General features: G+C 47.8%; 1 protein-coding gene across 1 annotated transcript in view; it reads left to right on the top strand.

Moving 5' to 3' along the window:
- Positions 1–21,175, top strand: part of EXOC3 (exocyst complex component 3) — a 239,946-nt gene that overhangs the window by 115,519 nt on the left and 103,252 nt on the right. Inside the window, exon 8 of the mRNA XM_085606914.1 lies at positions 5,487–5,597. Coding sequence (XP_085463040.1) covers positions 5,487–5,597 — 111 coding nt within the window. The remainder of the gene's footprint in view (positions 1–5,486; positions 5,598–21,175) is intronic.

Below are 21,175 nucleotides of genomic sequence, written 5' to 3'. Positions count from 1 at the left end.
TCAATCCTTATCTCCGGTAGGTGAGGGACTCCCCTGCTCCGGAGCTGAAGTCCTCTCGGCCGGCTCAGCGAGCGGTGGGCGCCATCTTAGTGGCACTGCAGCCTCGTCAGGCCACGTTGAATTTTGCTGTTTTGGTCGACTCTGGGGGCAATATGCTTCACTTAGAACAGGATCCTCTCTGCTTGGATCAAGGATGATTCCCAAACTTCCCTGATCCATCCACCCCAATACAGATGGACCAACTTCAGAAACATATAGTTTACTGTCAGAGTCGCGACTTTTGTATTGGAAATTGAGTCTCTTGTAACCACATACCTCAATAGGCTCTCCAGTAAATGACCTTATTTTTATATCTGGTTTCTCTAGGTCATTACCCAGTTTAGATTCAAACTTATCCTTCCATACTTGTTTGTTGACTATGGTGTACGGTGACCCAGAATCTGCCACAATGTCAATATTTATTCCTCCAATCGTCATGTGACAAATTGGTTTTCTTGTCCTGGTTATCTTTTCTGTTGTGTTTATTACATTTACGTTTTCGCCCCTTTCCTCATCAATATTTAGTACGTACATGTTAACGTCATCATAGTCATCTTCATTTTCGCTTGAGTTCCCACTGTACTCAATCATTTTAATTTTTTGCGGTTTTCTTTTGTTGCAAGCCTTTACATAATGACCTTTATGGATGAGACATTTTCAAGGGAAGGTCTACCCAAGCAAATAATTAGTGACAATGGGGCACAATTCATGTCTCACATTTTTCAAAATTATATACAAAGACACAATATTAAACATAAAACCACATCTGTGTATCACCCCGCTGCCAATGGTGCAGTCGAAAGATTTAATAGAGTGTTGAAGGGCACTATCAAATTGGCTGCGAACAATAATCTCGACTGGAAACAAGAAGTGTTAAAAACTGTGTGGGCTTACCGCATTACACCAAGTGACACCACGGGGCATAGCCCATTTGAACTTATGCGCGGTAGAACTCCACTATCAAAAGACAATGTGGGGTGGATAAATGCAGCCAAAAGAGTGGAGTGGTCAGCCAGTGCAATCCGAGAGAGACATATGCAAGCCCAGCACAAAACAAAAGATTACTATGACAAAAAACACGGATGCAAAAATGTAGAAATCAAAGTGGGAGATCTTGTCAAGGTGAGAAGGAGTGGTCACGTGGGGAAAACACAGAATAGATATACCCCTCCTTTGACTGTAAGGAACGTTTATGGTAACTCAGCACGTTTGAGCGACGGAAGAGTGTGGCATTTCTCAGCACTGTCGGCACACAAGTATCCAGCAAACACAGAAGCAGAATCCAAGAAGGATCCCGGTCCAGAAATCTACATGGATAATCAATGTACAGCTGCCAAAGACAACAAGACATCCATAGACTTTTCGGACTACGAGTCTGACTATGAGTTCCCTACAACACCCAAGACTGTGGGAAGAAGCAACACAAGAACCACCATGGAACCATCAATAACAATAGACGAAAATCAGGCTGTTAACCCCTTGCATGCCCGCCCCTTTCCCCGCCCAGTGCCGCGCTTTGTATTAGCGGGCGGAGTTCATGACGAGCTGGACTCGTCATGGGCACAGCGCCACCGCAGCCCATGACGAGTCCAGCTCGTCATGGGCACTGAAGGGGTTAAGGGAAACCGGCGCAAGTTGCCACCTACACCGCTTGAAGGGAATTCACCACAAGTCCGCAGAACACGTGCAGGGAGGTTGTTGGGAGCACCGGTTAAGCTCAAAGACTTTGTTTGTGAGTGAACCTCACCTTGTCAGAGACCTGTTAACCTTTCCATAGTTTTCAGACTTTAACGTTGATTGCAAAGGGGGAAGATGTGTTACGTTTCTCTTATGTCCCACTCGGGACACCGTTCTTGTTTGCCACCCATGTGTCCCTGCGCGGACACCATACCAGTGAGGTCATCAGCTGTCCAACTGTTCCCTGACAGTTGACAGCTGATCGCCGATCTAGCAAGTCGTCATTCGCTCCTCCCCTGTCGGAGCATGTGTTGGTAATGTTAATAAAGGAACTTTCTACTCCATCCAAGCGTGAATCTTCTTAACAACGCCTCCCATCACTTCAGGCTCATGGGGCGCTCCAGTTCGCAGAACGATGGTCGTGTATGCAGCCGGGGCTCAGGATCATTGATTACAGGGATAAGCGGCAGACGGAGCTCCGCAGCCCGCGTCTTTTCACATCAGTGTCAGGCCGCGCCCCCATAGTTTATATTTACATGATGTTCACTGAGTCACATCCTGAGATCTACCAATTTGATATTACTCACTGTTCCCAAAGTTAGCTGTCTCTCATATTGGTTTATCATGGCTCCTTCAGGCCTATACTGGTTGACCAGACCCGATCTGAAATTTGATGTTGGTCTCTGCAAGGACAGCCTGTGCCTATACCCTCGCCTTGCTGGCCGCTTCCCGCGTCCCGCAAACAAAAGGAAATTTTGCTCTCTTGTGATTGGCGGCGCCCTGTGCCAATCAAGTCTCTCTGTCTGTGTCTGCTTTTCTAGTTTTTGCTGTCAATGGAGGCTGTCCAAGGCCATCACTGCCACAGATGTTGCTGTTGGTGAAGAAGTGAGAATCAATGGATGGAGCTCATCAAGTTGCAGACGCATTGAGAGTCCCCACGGCAGAATTGTTAACACTGCAGCATGCATTATTAATTTTTTTAAATGAAAGGAAATACCTCATTAAAAATTGTTTGTCATTTTTTTGTTGAATGAAGATTGAAAACAAAATGAAAGATGTAGGATACTATGGGGCCTTTTACTACAGAGAAACAACTAAAAATACCTGTTTTTTTTTAGCGATACTACAGCCTATCTTATTACTGCATTGTAGTCTGGGCCATTGTCAGTTTGGTGCTGTGCCTAACTTAGTTTTTCATTATCTTCTGTAGTATTCACTAGAATACCTATGCCTATGTATGGTATCCTGGAATGCAATTTAAATTAATAAATCTCGTGACGAGTACACTTAAAGACATAGTAAAAGGCTCTTGTCCTAGTCCGCTACTCCACTTGCGCCGCTTGCAACTTGTCATAGGTCCGGTAAGATCAAGAAATGTTGTAAACCTGCATTGTCTGTGTGGCTCTTGTCTTATGTTACAGTTGTTCCACGTAAAGCTGCAGCAAAGTACAATTGTCTTGTCCGTACCATGTGAATCAGTTGGGATCTTCTCGCGTTATGTGATCACTTTAAAATAAATAAATACTTTTTTTTTAAACTCTCAATTTTGGAATTAATTTAGTAAAAAGTGATGGGTTTCTTAGCGTAATCTCACCCACATTTCAGTCCATCTTTTTGTTGTTGTTTCTTATTGTTTTTTTGCCCACTTATCCACCTTAGACAGGGACCCGCCATATACAAGTCCTGGATGGACTGGGATGACACCGTGAATAATTAACAGTGGCTAAGAATATTTCAAGCATTCAGCCCATTTCTTTTTGCTTTTCTCAGTGTGATGTTCTAAGTATGTCCGGACCTGGGTTCAGAGCGGTCTAAGTCACATGACTCGAGCTATACCTCACGGATGAGGTCTAACTAAGCTGAAACCCATCGGGGTGTTTCCTGTGTTCCTGTTCACAGGAGGCCTGGCCTGGCATTGGGGTCTGGAACTTTCCTATTGGAGCAAGACCAGGCCTGATTTGCATATACTCATTCCCATCGGTGGGTAAAAAACAAGCATTTGCAATGCAGTAGTTCTCACATTACTGAAAGTTTGAGCTATTGGCTTTGCATTATTACTTACAATGCCAATAGGTCAAACTTTCCCTAATGCGAAACCTATTGCATTGCAAATGCTTGTTTAATCTTGATCTTACCTCCGGGTTCCCATGATGTTCTTCAGCAGGCCTGTGGCCTGTAGAAAAGGGCCTAAATATTCCCCCTCCAGATAATGACATGGATGGATGCTGCATTTGCGCATGAAGGGAGGGGGGAGGGTATGCGAGTGAGACGTCAAGAGGTGGCCAGAGCTGGGCAAGCAAAAGAATCAATTGGTGATGTCAGTTGGGGGGGTACCAAGCACTGAAAGGCAGGAGAGATGCACAATATTAACCAACTAGAGAAAAATAATTTTAAAAAGCAGCCCAACTACCCAACCAAAAGCAGTGGGCGTGTCCAAAGTCCTCAATAGCCCATATACAGCATCTCTCGCAGAGCAGCGCATGCGCTGCCCAGGCTCAACCTAAAAACAAAAAACAATGGACGGTGATGTAGCCCAAGTAAGTACCAGTAGATATGTTTATAGAAAGCATTCTAACAATAACTTGTTTGTTTTGCTTTTGCTCTATATTGGGCTGCTCAATGTGCTGTACGGTAGTAGTATTTGGCGTATCGTACAGTTTTGGTGTCATATTGTGTGCAGTGTTGTTGATGGGGTGCTGTTGCTCTACTGTCAGTGTAGCACATTTCATGGTTTTGATGTGTTGGCTCTGGGAGTTTAAATGAGCTTGAATGAACTGGGCTGTTAGTGGATGTAGTATAACTACTACAACAGAGACTGTACAAGCCTTAAAATTAGTGATGCACAGATACCATTGCAGTTGTTAAAGTAAGAATCAGAACTTTAATAAATACATAACACATAATTTGTACTTTACCCGTTCTTTCACAGGAGGAGAGGTCTCATTGTATCCCACAGTACCTTTATTCTCAGCTTCAGACTTTTATTGAACTTTCCTCTTGATGCAAGTCTGCAGTATATTAGGTCACGCCATGCCGTCATAGGTTGCAGCAGAGTGGGTGATGGGCCCTGCTGTCGTCGTCTTCTTCCTTAGAGGGTCTCTTGTGATGTTTGATGACTGAGGTGATGAGCGGGTGAAGGGGAGAAATATTGAGAGTCCTCCTGGCTAATTCTGAACGGTTTGTGCAGTTGTCAGCAAGGCAGTAGCTATTTATATGGCATATCTGCAGTGTTGGATGCATTTGCAGCATTCTGTCTAAGGCATTTTGCTGCATGATTTGTGTGTGCTTTTTTCGTGATTATGTTTTGATGATGCTGAGCTGTATGGAAGCTCTTGCTGTGCTGAATATTATGTGGCGTTTTGTCAAATATCTTCTGCGGGATGCTAGATAATGCAGTGTAAGCTTTGTAGGCAGTTAGTGTTTGATATTTGTCTGTAAAGAGGTCCAGAGGACGGTTATTATTTAAGCACTCCTTTTTTAGTGTGTTTTACCCTCTTTTTAAAGACTGATGCACACTTCACATTCCAAAAAAGAGCTGTAAAACACACACAGGATGCGTAGAATTGCAGTTTTTAAATTAACCACATTCTCAGCTGAGAGGCCAAAGCTGCTGTGGATATGTTGGTATGCCCACCTGCCCAGAAGTGATAAGTGGAAATTATAGAATTACCCTGTTCTTGAAAAAAGCGTTTCAGTTTCGCCCAGGAGAAATTTTGTACTGAAGGGGCTCAATTGCTCTAACCATGTCTATTGTTACCTCCTCCTCATAGGTACAAAGAAGAAGCACAGTTGTACAAAGAAGAGCATCTTAAAAATCGGCAGCTTCCTGCATTCTATGTTCAGTACATGATTGCCATCATTAACAACTGCCAGACCTTTAAGTAAGTGATTGCCGTGTCTCCAAGGTATGTGTCTTTGGGATGTGGCTTAATCACTCCCCACCTGCAATTATGTTATTTCACAACCAATCTGTGTCCTTATTCTGCAACACTTTCTTCACCCCAGAACCAAATTAGGGCATTACATTAATTTCCTTTTCGCATCCCCACCACTCTGCTCCCATGTCTAGAAATGTCTCTGACACAGATAAGACTTGGTCATAGAGCCACTGGCTGAAATGTACATGCTTTTTACATGTCAAAATGAGAGCATTTGTCTCTCACACATGGCACAATCCTGTCTTAAGTAATCATGCTGGAAGATTAATAACACAACGTATTCCTCCCTGGCCTTTGTTGCTTAGCGATCTATAGGAATGTGTTTCTTTTTTAAATTAATGTAATCTGTGGTTTACATGTTCCCCTCTTGTGGATTTTCTGCATTTATTCTCAAAATTGTTTTTCATATTCTTTTTGGAAGTACTCCTAAAAACATATGGTGCCCTGTACCTAAACGTTGCAGGGTTTTGATGTTGATTAACTTCTCTGTAGATTAACTTCCATCATAGACTCATTATATAAAGTCTACTTAAATTTTTTTTTTAAATCTGCATGCTGTGACATCAGTGGTGGTCTGTAAACTTTTTAAGTCTTACACAGACAAATAGGCGCTTAATATGCCATTTTAGAGAGGAAAAGGGTCTGAGGTGTAAATTGTTTGCACTGACTTGTAAAGGATCTATCCTTGAATCTGCATGCACAACTTGGCTTCATCCGTATACCCCAGAATCAGAAAGGGAACAGGACTGACACCTGCTAGCTAGTACAACAGTGCAGGTGTAAGTTGAGGGCTCTTTAGGTCTTGGTGTACATTTTCTCTGATTCATTGAGGGGCAATTTCTTATTCTTGCTAGTGTTGAACTGGAGAAGGATGCCTGAGTGATGGGTGGAACACAGTCTACAAAAGGCTTGGCCTTGATTGCATATACGATGACATATTGGCTCTCCTGAAAGCCTCCTGTCAACAGTCTCTGGCCCGGCTCTGATCCTTCATCATCCCTGTGCTGCTGTTTTGCCCTCCGTGGCAGGAGTCTGGGAAGCGTTGCGCTCCTGTGTGGTGCCCTGCAGACCTAGGGGATATGCGGGGTTCCTGGATTTCGCACGCCCGGAGTGGATTCTGAACCGTGGTGCCGGGGCTTCAGGATGTACTGTGTGCCTGCCGGTGGTCCTGGGAGTTAGGTTCCACTAGAGGGGCCTGCTTGGCTGTTTGCTGCTGGCTGCGGAGGCGGCTGGATTAGATCCAGTGCGGCTTGTGGTCTAGCGGTAGACAGATTCCGAGAGGACTGGCCGCAGTGCGCTCCCCGGAAGGTCCCTCGGAGGGACAGATTGGCTTTCCCGCGACCTTGCATGCCCTGCTGAGCCTGGACCTGTCCCCAGATTTAAATGAAATCATTCATTGGCAGCACCATAAGGGGGAAGGACAAGCCTGGTGCCACAGGTCCGAAACAGCACTCTGGACCAGTACGCAACGTCCGTGAGTGGGGGCTCCCCGCCCTGCCCCATTCTGGATAATGCGGCCCTGCTGGCGGCTATTACTGATGCAGGGGACACGCTAGAGGCTAAAATCGGCACTGTAGGGACTGAAGTCTCCTTTCTGCGGCAAGACCTGCGAAAGGCTGTGGACCGTATTACCGAAGCCGAAACGAGGGTGTCATCTGTGGAAGATAACGTGCCAACCCTCCAACAGCAGGTCAATAAATTGACTGTGATTTCCCAGGAGCTCGCTGCCCGGGCGGAGGACGCGGATGGTCGCGCCAGGCGCAACAACCTCTGTTTTGTTGGCTTTACAGAGGGCTGCGAAGGCAGCTCCATGAATCGATTACTTGCCTCTTGGCTCAAAGACCTGCTGCAGGCGGACAAGATCTCAGCGTGCTTTGTGGTTGAGAGGGTGCACCGGGCACTTACAAGGAGGCCACTCAACTTTGCAGACAGAGACGCAGTGCTGCAGTAAGCCCGGTTGCATAAAGATAAACTTGTCTTTGACTCCAGGCCCATCATTATTTTTCTGAATTACACCCGCCCGGTGCAGCAACAAAGACAGTCCTTCAAAGCAGCAAAGCGGAGGCTACGAGAACTTAGCATCTCCTACATGCTGCTTTATCCCGCCAGGCTCCGGGTGATTTACAATTCCTAAACCTTCTTTTTTGATTCACCTGAAGCGGTTTTTGCCTGGTCCGACGAACGGGCTAACCTGAAGCCACACTCCCCACCGGTACTGGAGTCGGACTCTTCTAGGGGCTCGCAGCGGAATAGATCACGCCGGATGAAATCGTAACGGCGGCATCTCTCCAGTTCTAACCGACGATCCTCCAGCCCGAGCGTGCATCTTGACCGATCCATAGCCTGCACTGCTCCCATAAGCACTCAAATCTATATCCATGGGTTGGACTTATTCCGATTACTCTCCACCAAGTAGAGGTGGACGCTATACATGGTGGCTGACCTGCATGGTCACTAGCTTCCCACGGTTCATGTTTTATGGGGTGGTTGGGATTCATTGGAGGGGGGGCCTTGGGATCCGAGGTTGGGGTCCTCGGGTGCACCTCACTGCGACAGATACTCCTAGTTCCTGGCAGTATCGGGAGGGGGGGGAGGTGGGGGTGCGGAAAAGGGGGTAGTTCCTGAAATGCAGTGTTATGTTATTTGTTGTTTACGCACGCAGACACACATCCCATTCCTCATTCGGCAGGCCATCACTCTTAGACCCAGACTAGTTATATGGCCACTCAGGCAGCGGTCTCCCATATTGGTGAATTGACGGTGGTGACATGGAATGTCCGGGGGCTGCTCAACAAGGTCAAATGGGGGGCTGTCCTTAGGCAGGCTAAACGATATGGGGCTGACATTCCTCTCCTGCAGGAGACTCACCTCCTGGGCAATAAGGCTCCCTGCCTAGCTAGGTTTGGGTACCAACAGGTATATCACGCGGGTTTCACTAGGGGTTCCCGCTGAACTGCTGTTCTTATCCAAGGTCGGGTTCCCTTCTTCCATACTAAACATTGGGTAGATCCTGGGGGCAGATATGCCCTCCTGTTGGGGTCTATCCCTCCTGGGTGGCGACTGGAATGACATTATGACGCCGCTGGATAAAAGACGGGGATCGGGGGTCAACCCCCCTGTTGGTACCTCCAAACTATCGTCACTCGCTGGAGCGCTGGGCTGGGCTGATTTATGACGGGAATATCATCCCGCTGAGAGAGGCTACACATACATGTCAGCGGTACATGGTTCCATGTCCTGTTTAGATTACTTGTTCACACCACAGAGCTATGTCTACAGGTTTACCCAGGTTTCACATCTTCCGAGAGGGTTGTCGAATCACTCCCCAGTCACGGTGTCCCTCCGCTTAAACTTTCTTAGGCCCCCCTTTCAGATGGCCGATTTCCTCTTGGCATCTGCATGATCCCGATTACCAGGAGTGTCTGCACACTGCCGTTCAAGATTATTTGACCTTCAATACTGCCTCAGCACCATGTAAAGAAATCCTATGGGAGGTCCTAAAACCTACTATTAGAGGGGTGGACATTAGTTTCTGGACTAATGACAAACGAAAGCGCTCCACTCTGTGATCCAAGCTGGAGACCAACTGCATTTCCCTGGAGACACAATACACACTAGAGCCTACTCCGACCCTCCAGAGACACCTGTCCCTTTTACAACAACAGCTGCACCATCACCTCACAGAGGAGGCAAAAGAAATCTGGTTGGCGTCTCAGTATCAAATATACCAGTGGGGGGACAATCCTGTAGAATGTTACATAGACTCTGCCAAGCCAGGCAGGCCCCAGCCACAGTTCCAACGATCAGGGGAAGCTATGCCGCCCTACATACTTCCCCTGCAGAAGTGGTGGAAGAATTCACACACCATTTCTACACGCTGTACAACCGGCGGGAGCAGGTCTCAGGAGATATCGCAGAGTTCTTACGTGATATTCCCCCTCAGGGATTATCAGACCAGATGAAAGACCAACAGGACCTTCCCATTACACTTGACGAATTAACAGCTGCACTAAATGCGCTGCACCCAGGTCGAGCCCCGGGTCCTAACGGGTTCCCTATGGATTCCCTTCGCTTTCATGTGGCCGCGCTGGGTCCGTATTTGTCGAAAACAATTCATGAATCCCTTGAAAAGCGACTACTGACCCGGGACTGGCGTCAGCCTGAAATTCTCTTTTTAAAGCCCGGCCGCCCACCAGAGAGCCTGTCCTCATATTGTCCTATCTCCCTAATCAACTTCGAATCCAAGCTACTGGATTGCTTGCGGTCCTGCATACAGGACTTGGTCCACCGGGACCAATCCGACTTTATGCCGCATCGGGCCTCCCGACATCTGTCGGGTCCACAATGCCATGGCTATGGCCCCTGAGTTGGGTCGCCTCCGGCTCTACTCTTGGCAGATATTGATAAGGCCTTCGACTCTCTCAGCTGGAATATCTCTTCCACCTCTTAGAAGTGATCCACTTCGGTCCACGTTTCCTAGCGTACGTGCGCCTAATCTATACAGAGCCTATGGCCTCGGTCCGCATTGCTGGTCACCACTCTCCCTTCTTTTCTATTGGTCATGGCACACGCCAGGGGTGCCCCTTATTTCTCTTATTTTCGGCCTGGCATTGGAGCCTATGGCGTCATGGGTTGGTAGGGATCCGGTGCTCAGGGGCTTTGACTGGCTACGCTCACAGCCAGACCGTATTGCGTTGTCTTGTTTTTCATGACAGACCCATGGATCTCAGGCCCACGTATTTTGCAGATCCTCCGGTTCTTTGGACAGAACACTGGGCTGCATACTAACCCTGCTAAATCGGTACTGTTCCCAGTATGCGGCCATCAGGGAAGAAGTACGTGGGCAGCTCAGCTGAAACACGCCACAGAGATTTTCCAATATCAGGGAGTGTTTGTGTCTCCCTGTCCAAAGATTTCGTGGGCACGTAACATTAATCCACCCCTGGCTAATCTTTGTCTTCCCTACCTCTCTCGCTATATGGACGGTCTGCTATTTTCAAAATGGTCTCCATCCCTAGAGTACTCTACCGTCTTCAAAATTTCCCTTATCATATACCGCGAGCATGGTTCGCGCAAATCAATGCCATACATAATAAGTTTTTATGGGGTGGAGGGGCAGTCAGAGTGGCGCTACGGACCTGTGCGCAATCCACCTACTGCGGAGGCATTGCTGCTGCTGATGTTTACTCTTATTATGCAGCGCCGCATCTCTTAATCATTAGTGACTGGTGGTAGAATTCACCTATGGATCCGGCGTTTGCACTAGAACACGCTGCCATGGAAGGGACTCCCCTCCTACGGTTACTGTATAATGCTCAGAATCTAGACTTCTTACCACACGCCAGCCGAACGGCTATTAGATTGTGGCGGTATACCGTCCGGCGAATGGGATGGCACATGCGGCTGACGCAGGCAACGCTCCTATGGCAAGGTAATTATCTACGCCAGGTGGCCGCGTTGAAGGGGTTCCGCCAGTCAGACCAGATTGGCATTGCCACATGGGGAACATTATGCGGGGCATCGTCCTCAAGTCCTTTCAGCGCCTACAGGAGGAGTTTAATCTCCATAAAACCCAGTTCTATCGGTATCTCCAATTACGCCATGCTTTGACTTCCTCGCTTGCGAACATAGCTGACCTTCCAGAATTCCCCCCGCTAGAGGGCCGCCTTCTTATGGGCGAACTAGGTGCACACAAAATAAGACAGATCTACCAGACACTGACTACGCACTCCCAACACGACTCTACACAAAACAAGAAAGGCGTGGCAGGACGACATCCCAGACCTGACGGACGACGACTGGGCAGAGGCGTTAGCTAGTCCTCGGGTGCCGCGGTAGCCTCCAGATGCCGCCTTATCCAGTTTAAGTATGTTCACCGCGTGTACTACATGCCTCTCCGTCTCTGGAAGATGGGAGTTGTGGCATCCCCTCAGTGCCTACGCTTCAATGGGGAGGAGGGGACATATCGCCACACGGTATGGAATTGAACGGCATTGCAACCTTTCTGGCGTAGGGTATCGATATGCCTTAAAGAGGTGCTGTCCTGGGACCTTCCACACGATCCCCAATTGTTTCTGCTTCATAGCACGGAAGACATAGGTGGGAACCGAAATAAGCAACACCTCCTCTTTCTTGCCCTCACAATCACTAAACGGGATATTGCACAGTTATGGAAGGGAACTTCTCCACCAACAATGGGAAAGTGGCGCAGAGAGCTAGACAAATGCATGGCCGCAGAGATGGCGGTATTCCAAGCACCCGAAAACATAGAAAAATATGGTCTCGATGGGCTACTTACCGTGGCATCAACCTCCCTCCTCTTACCACACAATCCCCGTAAGAGTAGTTTCATGGGAAGTTTGGTGGGCTTTACTGTATTGTGTGTTGTCTTATCTTTTTGGGTATATGTATAGATTGAAATTCGCTTGCCAAAGCGGGTGGGGTGGTAAAGTCTGTGTAACGTTTTCAGTTCTGTTACAGCTGTTATATATACGAGTTGTATCCATTGCTATTTTCATGTCTAGTATCCTTTTACTATTGTGTCCCCATGTGGACTTCGTCGGGCTCTCTCCCAAGCGGTACTATGAAAACCTAATAAAATATGTTTTAAAAAAGAACATGTTATTACTGATCCTCTCCAATATATTCTTCATCACCATCTGGAACACTGAAGCTTTTGAGGGCAAATTAAAAGGCGTGCACCCAAACATTGTTGTTTTGAGCTCTCATGCAACCTCATCTGGGTGTAAGCAGAGGACAAATCCATAACTCTAAATACCTTAGCACTAACTCGTCTGAGATGTTTTACAGTGGATCCTTGTCAATGCAGATGTTTTTGTTTGAGTATAAGAGATCAACACACGTGTGAATACATTTTCCCTTGTCCTTTGCTGTGAGAAATACTTGGGCCAAACATTCTGACTCTGTGTCCTCTAGCCTCTGTCATAATTAATCTGTCAAAATCTAACCGTGTTCATTCTGCTAATATATTAGAAATCTATTGCATTTTATGGACAGCTGGTGGTGCATCTTTTTTTAGTATTAACAGTTGCTTGAAGTAAACTTAATCTCTTATCAAAGGCCACACCATACTTTTCTATTACTCGCATTCTCCAATTGTTTTTGGAAAGTAACATCATCAAACCTTCTGCATTGGGATCCAAATGTATTCCTCAATCTGTCTGGTGAAGCTACTGTTGGGTTACAAAATTTGCCTTCCAGGTCTCTAGCTTTAAACTGGTCTCCACCAGAAGCATGCCGATCAAATCAGGTTTTTTTTCCTTACCCACCTGGGTTGATATCAGGACACTCTGGTTCACTCTTCATACCATTAAAACTCTTCTCAAATGTATCCTCACACAGTGATAAATTTTTTTTTTTTGAACTTTTATTTAACGTTTTACACATTACAACCATTCCATGACACAGCATGAGTATATCGAGTGACTTATACATGTAACAAGAGATCACGGAACTCCACACCATCTGGCCACGTATTTCCGTCAGATAGCCACGCCTTTGTTCAGTTCTGTACATGATAGATGACCCCCCCCCGTGTCCCCTGAGCCCCCCTCCCGGGGATATCTTAATAGTGTTATATAACATAGGAAGACATACATCTTGTAGATTTCACATTCCATCCCCGCAATGCAGATATGCAGCTCCAATCCCCCTCTCATCCTGTACTTATGCCTCCTTTCTAGACCCCTGCCTCCTGCTCCAAAGCGGGGGGGTCCGCCGCTTCCGCAGCGGTCAATAGAAGATAGTTCTGAAGGGGTCCCCAAATATCCTTCGGTCTGGACATTAACGGAAGGGTCTCGGCGTATGTATTCAACTGTCCCTGGCAATAGGTCAGGTCATCAATCCACTCTTTGTATTTAGGAGCCCTTCCTCTACCCCACCTACAGGCCACCCTGCGCCTGGCCAAGAGCAAAACCATGCCAGTGAATCTACGGTGCGCCTGAGGGAGACGTGCAGTGTAACCTAAAAGCGCCAGTACGGGGTCCCCTTCCACTGCTGCACCCACCATCCTCCTGAGAGCCCGGAATACCTGTGTCCAGAAATCTCGTATCCTCGGGCATTCCCATGCTAAGTGTAAAAAACCTGCTCCTGGACGGTGGCACCTTTCACACCTATCATACTCCGCCAATGCGAAGCGGAACTTTTTAACAGGCGTGTAATAAAGACGCTATAAGAACTTATAGTGAATGACCCGTAGTCTACTACTAGCAGACACCCTTGTAGTTTGAAGGCAACAATACTCCCATTGCTCTTCCGTCACATCCCTCCCCAGCTCCTCACTCCATTGGGTCCGCGCCGTGCATCGAGGTCCCGAGTGGTGTGTGCGTATAGTATGATAGAGTCTAGATACTAGTTGCTTGCCATCAGCCGATACCAGCATCTGGTGCAATGGCGCAAAGATCTCGGGCTCCTGCGGGAACCCTGGAAGAATAGCACGAAGGCCCTGCCGCAGCCGGATATATACAAATGTATCTAAGGCCGAAGGAGAGGCCTCACCAAATATTTGAGCAAGCGAGCCGAACTTACCGCCCTGAAAGAGGTCTCCCCAAGTGGCAATCTGCACCCGAGCGCACAATTGATGAAAGACCTTTTCCCGCAGAAGCGGCATTCATGGATGATAGGAGAGCGGAAGCTTCGGGGAGTACAGAAGCGGTGAGCCACAGAGTCCCACTACATCATGCCACGCGTCCACCGTGCACGTTACAGTGGTGGGTGGCATATCTCGGGTGCGCCTTGAGGCCAATATCGTTCCATCTAATGGGAGGGGGTCTGCCAACCAATGTTCTGCGGCCACCTGTGGCATGAACGGAGGAGGACAAATCCAGTAATAAGCATAGTGTGCTTGCGCACTCAGATAATATATTTCGAAATCAGGAATGTCAAATCCTCCGCGAGCATAGGGTTGGGTTAAGATGGACCACTTAAGCCTATCCTCACACAGTGATCTTTAGGTTAACAAGGGTCAACTAACATTTTCACACTTACTCCATAACCACTTACCTTTCTGGCATTAGCACAGCTTCATCCTTTACATTCCCAGGTTCTTGTAAAATATGCTGTTCCTGGGGCTGCGAATCTGCATGATATTTGGCGTTTGCGGCACCCTGAGGCAAGAGAAAGTATCTTTATCTCCACGTGCATGGCACCTGATCCCGCTTGGACTATTTGCTTCTGTCTGAGGTTGCATGCACTTGGGTGGTTGATGTTAGTCACTTGGCCAAGATGCTGTCTGATCACTCCCCTGTACACTTGAGATGAGTGTTCCCAAGTGTGAGAGGCCCCCGTTCATGTGGCGACTGCAACAGGCATCTCTGACAGACCCAGTCTTTAGATGGATGGTAGGCGAGGCAATTTGTAATTACTTCAAAGAAAGTGAGGGCACTGTGGATAGCGCAGGGGTCCTTTAGGAAGCATTTAAGGTCACGATATGGGGTGTTTGTATTGGCGTGCAGGCTGGTGTACTTAAAGATTTACGTTGCAGAATCAGTAAGCTTGCAGCAGAGATATCCACACTGGAATGTCAACATGCACGGAATCCTGTCCCGGAAAAGCTCTCCGCGATACGGGACTTTGTGTCAGAGCACAATTAAACCGTGGACCAAGAGATGGTGCATAGGTCTTGACGGTGCACTGCTCGATATTATGGAGAGGGGGGCAGGCCCAGCCGCTCGCTGGCACAAAAATTGGCAGCGCCCCGCAGCCAGGCGTATATCACTAAACTGCTGGACAGGGAGGGGTTGGCACACTTCAGTACTCCTGAAATCAGCAGGGTGGTGCTAGATTTCTACTCTGACCTCTATGGTGACCGAGCTCAGATACCAGCAGCTGACATACGCACCTATCTAGATGACGTTGCGCTAGGTTGGCTGTCAGTCGATCAACGGGCGTACCTCACGTAGCCATTCGATGTTGAGGATGTCAAACTTGCTATTATATCACTCCCCACATGCAAGGCAGCGGGCCTTGATGGACTCCCAAGTGAGTTCTACAACGCCTATGCCGACGATTTAGCACCTCGGCTGCTGGACGTCTTTGCAGAGGCATATGACTCGGGTACCCTACCTCCCACACTCAGAGGCACTCCTTGTCATGCTATTGAAACCAGACAAAGCAGCGAATGTGTGTGACTCATACAGGCCCCTTTCCATCATCAGTATTGACTCCAAAATTCTGGCAAAAATGATCGCTAGCAGACTCCAACCCCTGGTTCCCAACCTGGTACTCCCTTACCAGGTGGGATTTGTACCCACTAGATCGACTATGCATAATCAGCGCACTGTTTTTGCCACTTTGCATTATTTCGAGTCGGACTTTCAGCCGGTGGCCGTGCTGCTTGACGTTTGACTCTCTACAGTGGGAGTATATGTTTACCGTATTGCTACGAATGGGCCTGCCACCGTTCTTCCTCAAGTGGATTCTCCTACTGTATACGGCGCCAGAGGCACGGATACGCGTGAAAGGCTGGGTGTCTGAAGCTTTCTCTATCAAACGAGGCACGCAGCAGGGCTGCCCCCTTTCGCCAATGCTTTTCACACTCGCGCTGGAGCCCTTGGCTTGTAAGTTGTGCCAGAGGCATGCCCAGGCAGCGGTGCATTTTCGGCAGCGGCCTTTAGTGGTTTCGCTGTACGCGGATGATATGCTGCTATATGTCCGTGAGCCTGCTACGTATTTACCGAAATTACTGCGCGAATACGTAAAATTCGAAAGATATTCAGGTCTAGGCATAAAATGGGCAAAGTCAACTGTGTTTCCGCTGACAGCTGGTACCCGCGAGGTAGAAATGGACTTCCTGCTGACGTGGTCGGGTGACCCGGTGAAGTACCTTGGGATATGGCTGCACAGAGATCCCAAGGTGGTGATTACTGCAAACTATGGCCGTGTCATTACTAAGAGTTAAGTAACAATGGGGCAACCCAAAAAGCCACTGGGCCTGAGTAGATAATGGTACAATAAGATAATGTCCCAGTGGAAAGCAATTTAAGTTTGTGTTGAACAAGAAGTTAAGGATGTTCATCGATCCTGCCAGCAGCCCCCAGCCACAGGTTACTGAGCAACCTGTTATATTATGTTATATGAATTTATAACACGCACGGCTACTCATGAGTGTCCCGGCGCGGTGCCTAACAGGGTATGTGCAGTGAGCTTCAGGAAAATAGATATGTTTTCAGTTTCCCCTTGAACGCAACTGGGTCCTGGATGGTGCGCAGGGCACGAGGGAGAGCATTCCAAGCAACCGCCACTTTCACTGCAAATGAGCTGCTCCCTATCCTGTGAAGCTTAAAACAAGGGACCTGAGCATAACATAAGGACGAAGAACGCAGGGAGCGCGCAGGACAATAGGAGAGACGTCTCTGCAAGTAAAGAGGACCACAACCGTGGAGAGCACAGTGGGCCAGAGTCAAAAGTTTAAATTTAACTCTATCCACCATGGGGAGCCAGTGGAGAGAGCGCAGCTGTTGACGAACACTGTCCCTAGCCGACATGCCCAATAAAAGTCTGGCAGCCGTATTTTGAACCACCTGTAACTTCTTCAACAGGTAGCCCGGGATACCAGCATAAAGGGCATTGGCATAGTCCAGCCGTGACAAAATCAGTGCACAGGTGACTGTTTTCCTCGCCGCCTGCGGCAAGAGGGGGAAGATTCTTCTGAGAGTTTTAAGCAGGCCGAAACAGCAGGCAGCCTGCCAGCTTCTTGATGTGTGTCGAGAAGGAAAGACATTCATCGAACCAATCCCCCAAATTGTTTGCTGGCTTCCCTGACAAGATAGGTAGTGGAAACTCAGGAGGCCAGAGCTGCTCTCTAAAATTAAGGGAGAATTTACCAAATAGCAGAACCTCTGACTTTTCTTCATTGCACTTAAGCTGCGCTTCCGCCAGCCATTTAAAGATAGATGATAGGCAATGCTGGACCAATAGTACAGAGTCCGCATCTTTGTACCAGGTAAAAAGCAGCTGGGTGTCATCAGCGTAAGCCATCACCTTGGCCCCCAGCTCATCCGCCAAATATATCAGAGGAGTGACATAGATATTGAAAAGAAGGGGGCTAAGGAAGGATCCCTGGGGAAACTCCCGTTGTTACTGGCTGAGGGGAAGAGGAGGACGGTGGTATCCAAATTGGTTCAACCCGCCCGTCCAAGAAGGACTGGAGCCAGCCCCACACAGCACCCGACAGACCAATCTTGGGTAGACGTGACTGAAGAAGTGAGTGCAGGACCGTGTCGAACGCCGCCGAGAGGTCAAGCAAAATTAATGCAGCTCTCCTGCCGGCGTCCAAACACTTCCGGATGGCCTCCGTCACCTCAACCAACACTGTTTCTGTACTGTGGAACACCCGGAATCCCGATTGGGCTGGATGCAGGAGCACCTCCCTTTCCACAAAATCGGTGAGCTATTTATTTACCACCTTCTCACACACCTTCGCCAAAGCAGGAAGGAGGGAGATAGGCCGATATTTCCCTGGACAAAGGGGGTTCAATTACTGCTTTTTTAGGAGTGCCAAGATCTTAGCCTCCTTCCAGGCCTGTGGTACCACCGCTTTCTACAGAGACATGTTAATGATGGTGTTTACTTCTGTGTTTGCAACCTCAGCCGCCAGTATCCTATCAGGACAGGGGTCCGAGGGTGAGCCGGACTTTAGACCCTTAAGAATTTTAAGACATTCCAATGGGTCAACTGGCCTAAACACCGACAAGGAATGAGCAGTACAAGCAGGTTGACACTCCAAAGATGCCTCCACTCTGATGTCGCGGGTAGTAAATGTTGCCTGGATAGCCCAGATCTTAACCCTAAAACAACAGGAGCTTGTGTTACACCAAGTAGGTGAAGATGACGACACACTTGCTTGGGCCAGAGGGGACATGAAGCTCTGAACGATAGCGAAAATTTCCTTAAAGTTGTTACTGGCTAATTCAATACGGGGCGAGTAAAATTGCCCTTTAGCCAGCGTGATGGCTGCATAGTATATTTTCTGCTTATCTCTGAGCTTCCGCTTATCAGCCGGGCAATAGCCACTCCTCCGCCAGGTCCACTCAAGGGTCTTACAATCATGCTTCAAGGCTTTGAGGGTTGGTTTGAACCAAGGTTTGGATGGAGATTCCCTAGCCAACCTAGAGGGACGTTGTGGGGCCACCGTAGTAACTGCATTTGAGACCCAGCTAGAGAACCCCGCCAAGCATTCCTCAAGCTCTTCTACCAGAATGGGCCTAGAAGCCTCCAAGGGCATATTAAGTTCAAGTGGGTCAATTTTACCAAAGGCTGATTTGTAGCTTGAACGTGCTATAGGCTCAGTATTGGACACTTCCCACGAAAAGTGGGTTATAAAATGGTCTGACCAGGTGACCATACTAGGGTCCCTTAATAAGTTCGGGAAGTTGGTACAGATAGGGTCTAGTATATGTCCAGCTTGATGAGTAGGAAGGCTGACATGCTGGTCAAGCTGAGCCAGATGTAAAACATCCAGCAGGTCACACGCATCCTTACTGTCCGCTTGATCCAGATGAATATTAAGGTCACCCAGGATCATATAGTGGGCAAAACTAACCGCCCTAGTGATAACAGCGTCTCCTCAAGACTGGAGAAAAGGTCCCACTGGGCTGGGGGGCCTATAGATCAAAGAGCCTCCTAGTGTAAAATGAGCTGAGAAGCGAATACTGAAGTCTAAGGCTTTGCATCCGCCCCATGAAGTAGCATCCCCCGTACGGAGATCCCACTTGTTTTTATAAATAATAGCAACACCGCCCCCTCTCCCCACCGGGCGATAAGCTCTGGAAATTTTATAGCCCAAAGGTGTGTCAAGCGTTACAATCGGATCTGAGGAGGGATCCAGCCAGGTTTCAGTTAAAAACAGCAGATCAAGTGAATTGTCCTCTAAAAGCTAAAAGACGTCTGCATGATGTTTCCTAAGAGAGCGCACATTAATAGAGGCAGCCCGAATAGAAGGGACCCTAGACAGCTGGCCAGGTGGGTTACCGTTATTATCCAAAGGAACATGACCCAAGGACAGCTTAAACCCACAGGAATGACAAGCCTGTTTTGGTACCCCAGCCACATCCCAGCTCCCTAAACCCTTGTACACATCTATCTTTCTTAAATTGCTTTCCACTGGGACATAATCTTATTGTACTGTGTCATTACTAAGATCGCCGACGAAGCGGCACGATGGGCTAAGTTACTGATTTCGCTAGCAGATCGAATCGCAGTCACAAAAATTACTATCTTGTCCACACTCTTCTATTTATTTGTCAACATCCCTCTCTGACTAAATATCGCGTTGTTTAATATGCTTCAGTCGGCCCTGCTGACTTTTGTCTGGGGATGCAAGAAGCCCCAATGTAGCTGGAATGTGCTGGTACAACCGTTCGAGCGTGGGGGCTTTGAGGCTCCTGACAGGCAGTTGTACTACTTGTGTGCGCAGGCGCAGTTTGCTAATTTTTGGTACTTCCCACAGCAGTTCCAGTTGCACACTGCCATTGAGGCGGACTCTGTGCTCCCGGTTCCACTGGTTGCTGCTGCATTGTTAGGCGGTAGTGGTGAGCTGCGTCCTGAAATTAACCCCGTTCAATGCATGGCGTGGGCATGGAAGACTCTTGACAAGAGGGCCCAACTGGATTATCTCTATGCTCCAGCATTACCGCTCGCTGCACACCTGGACATTTCCGCGACACAAGAGCAGGCTGCCTTGAATGCTCTGGGGGAGGTGGGGATTACTCAGCTGTGTGACCTATATAAGCAGGGCCGGTTTCTTCCACTGCCTTCATTGAAAAACAGTATCTCCTGCCTCAGATAAAAAATAAGGTGGGTTGGGAAATAATTGCAGTATGACACCCAAACGCGCTCTCAGATCCTTGAGCTTTTCCTCAAAATGTCCACATATAAACTTACTTTAATCATAATGCACATAAGACACCCATAGTTATTTTATCTATGTGAACTTAACAGAGAGTCTTTTAGCTTGGAATTGCATTTCAGATTTGCAGTCTAAAGCCACCTGATTTTATTTTGAAATTGTAATTTGGGGAATGGGGGCATAAAGTAAATGAAAGACAAAGGGGAAACAAAGAAAGCCAAGAGGGGCAGAGGTTCTACTTTTTCCTAATTATACATGAGCTAATACATTTAGTATACAAGCCCAACAGAAATCTTTGTTGTGGAAGCTATGAAGGGATTAATTAATATATTTTGCAGCCATTATATCTTATGTGTACAAACCTTGTAATATCAGTTATCTGAAAGAGACTATTAGTTACGGATTCTTTACCTTAGAATTACCCCCAGGCGTCAGAATGGATCCGGAGATTTTTTCTTCAGCAGAACCCCTGCGCGTCAGTCGAGTCCACGTTCATTGTTGGCGACGTGATCCCCAGAATGACGTTGCGATATCTACTTAGATGCCGCCCCTGGTTGCTGACGTCAGTTGTTTCTTTTTTCCACGCCAGCCAGCGCAGGTCCGGAGAGAGCGGTACCCTTAGTCTTTTTTGACTAGAGCTTTTTTCGAATTTTTG

The sequence above is a fragment of the Triturus cristatus genome, chromosome 5_2 (genome assembly GCF_964204655.1).
Source record: "Triturus cristatus chromosome 5_2, aTriCri1.1, whole genome shotgun sequence".
Classification (NCBI taxonomy): domain Eukaryota; kingdom Metazoa; phylum Chordata; class Amphibia; order Caudata; family Salamandridae; genus Triturus; species Triturus cristatus.
The sequence above is the reverse complement of the archived record's forward strand: the minus strand, read 5'-3'. Positions and strand labels throughout refer to the sequence as shown.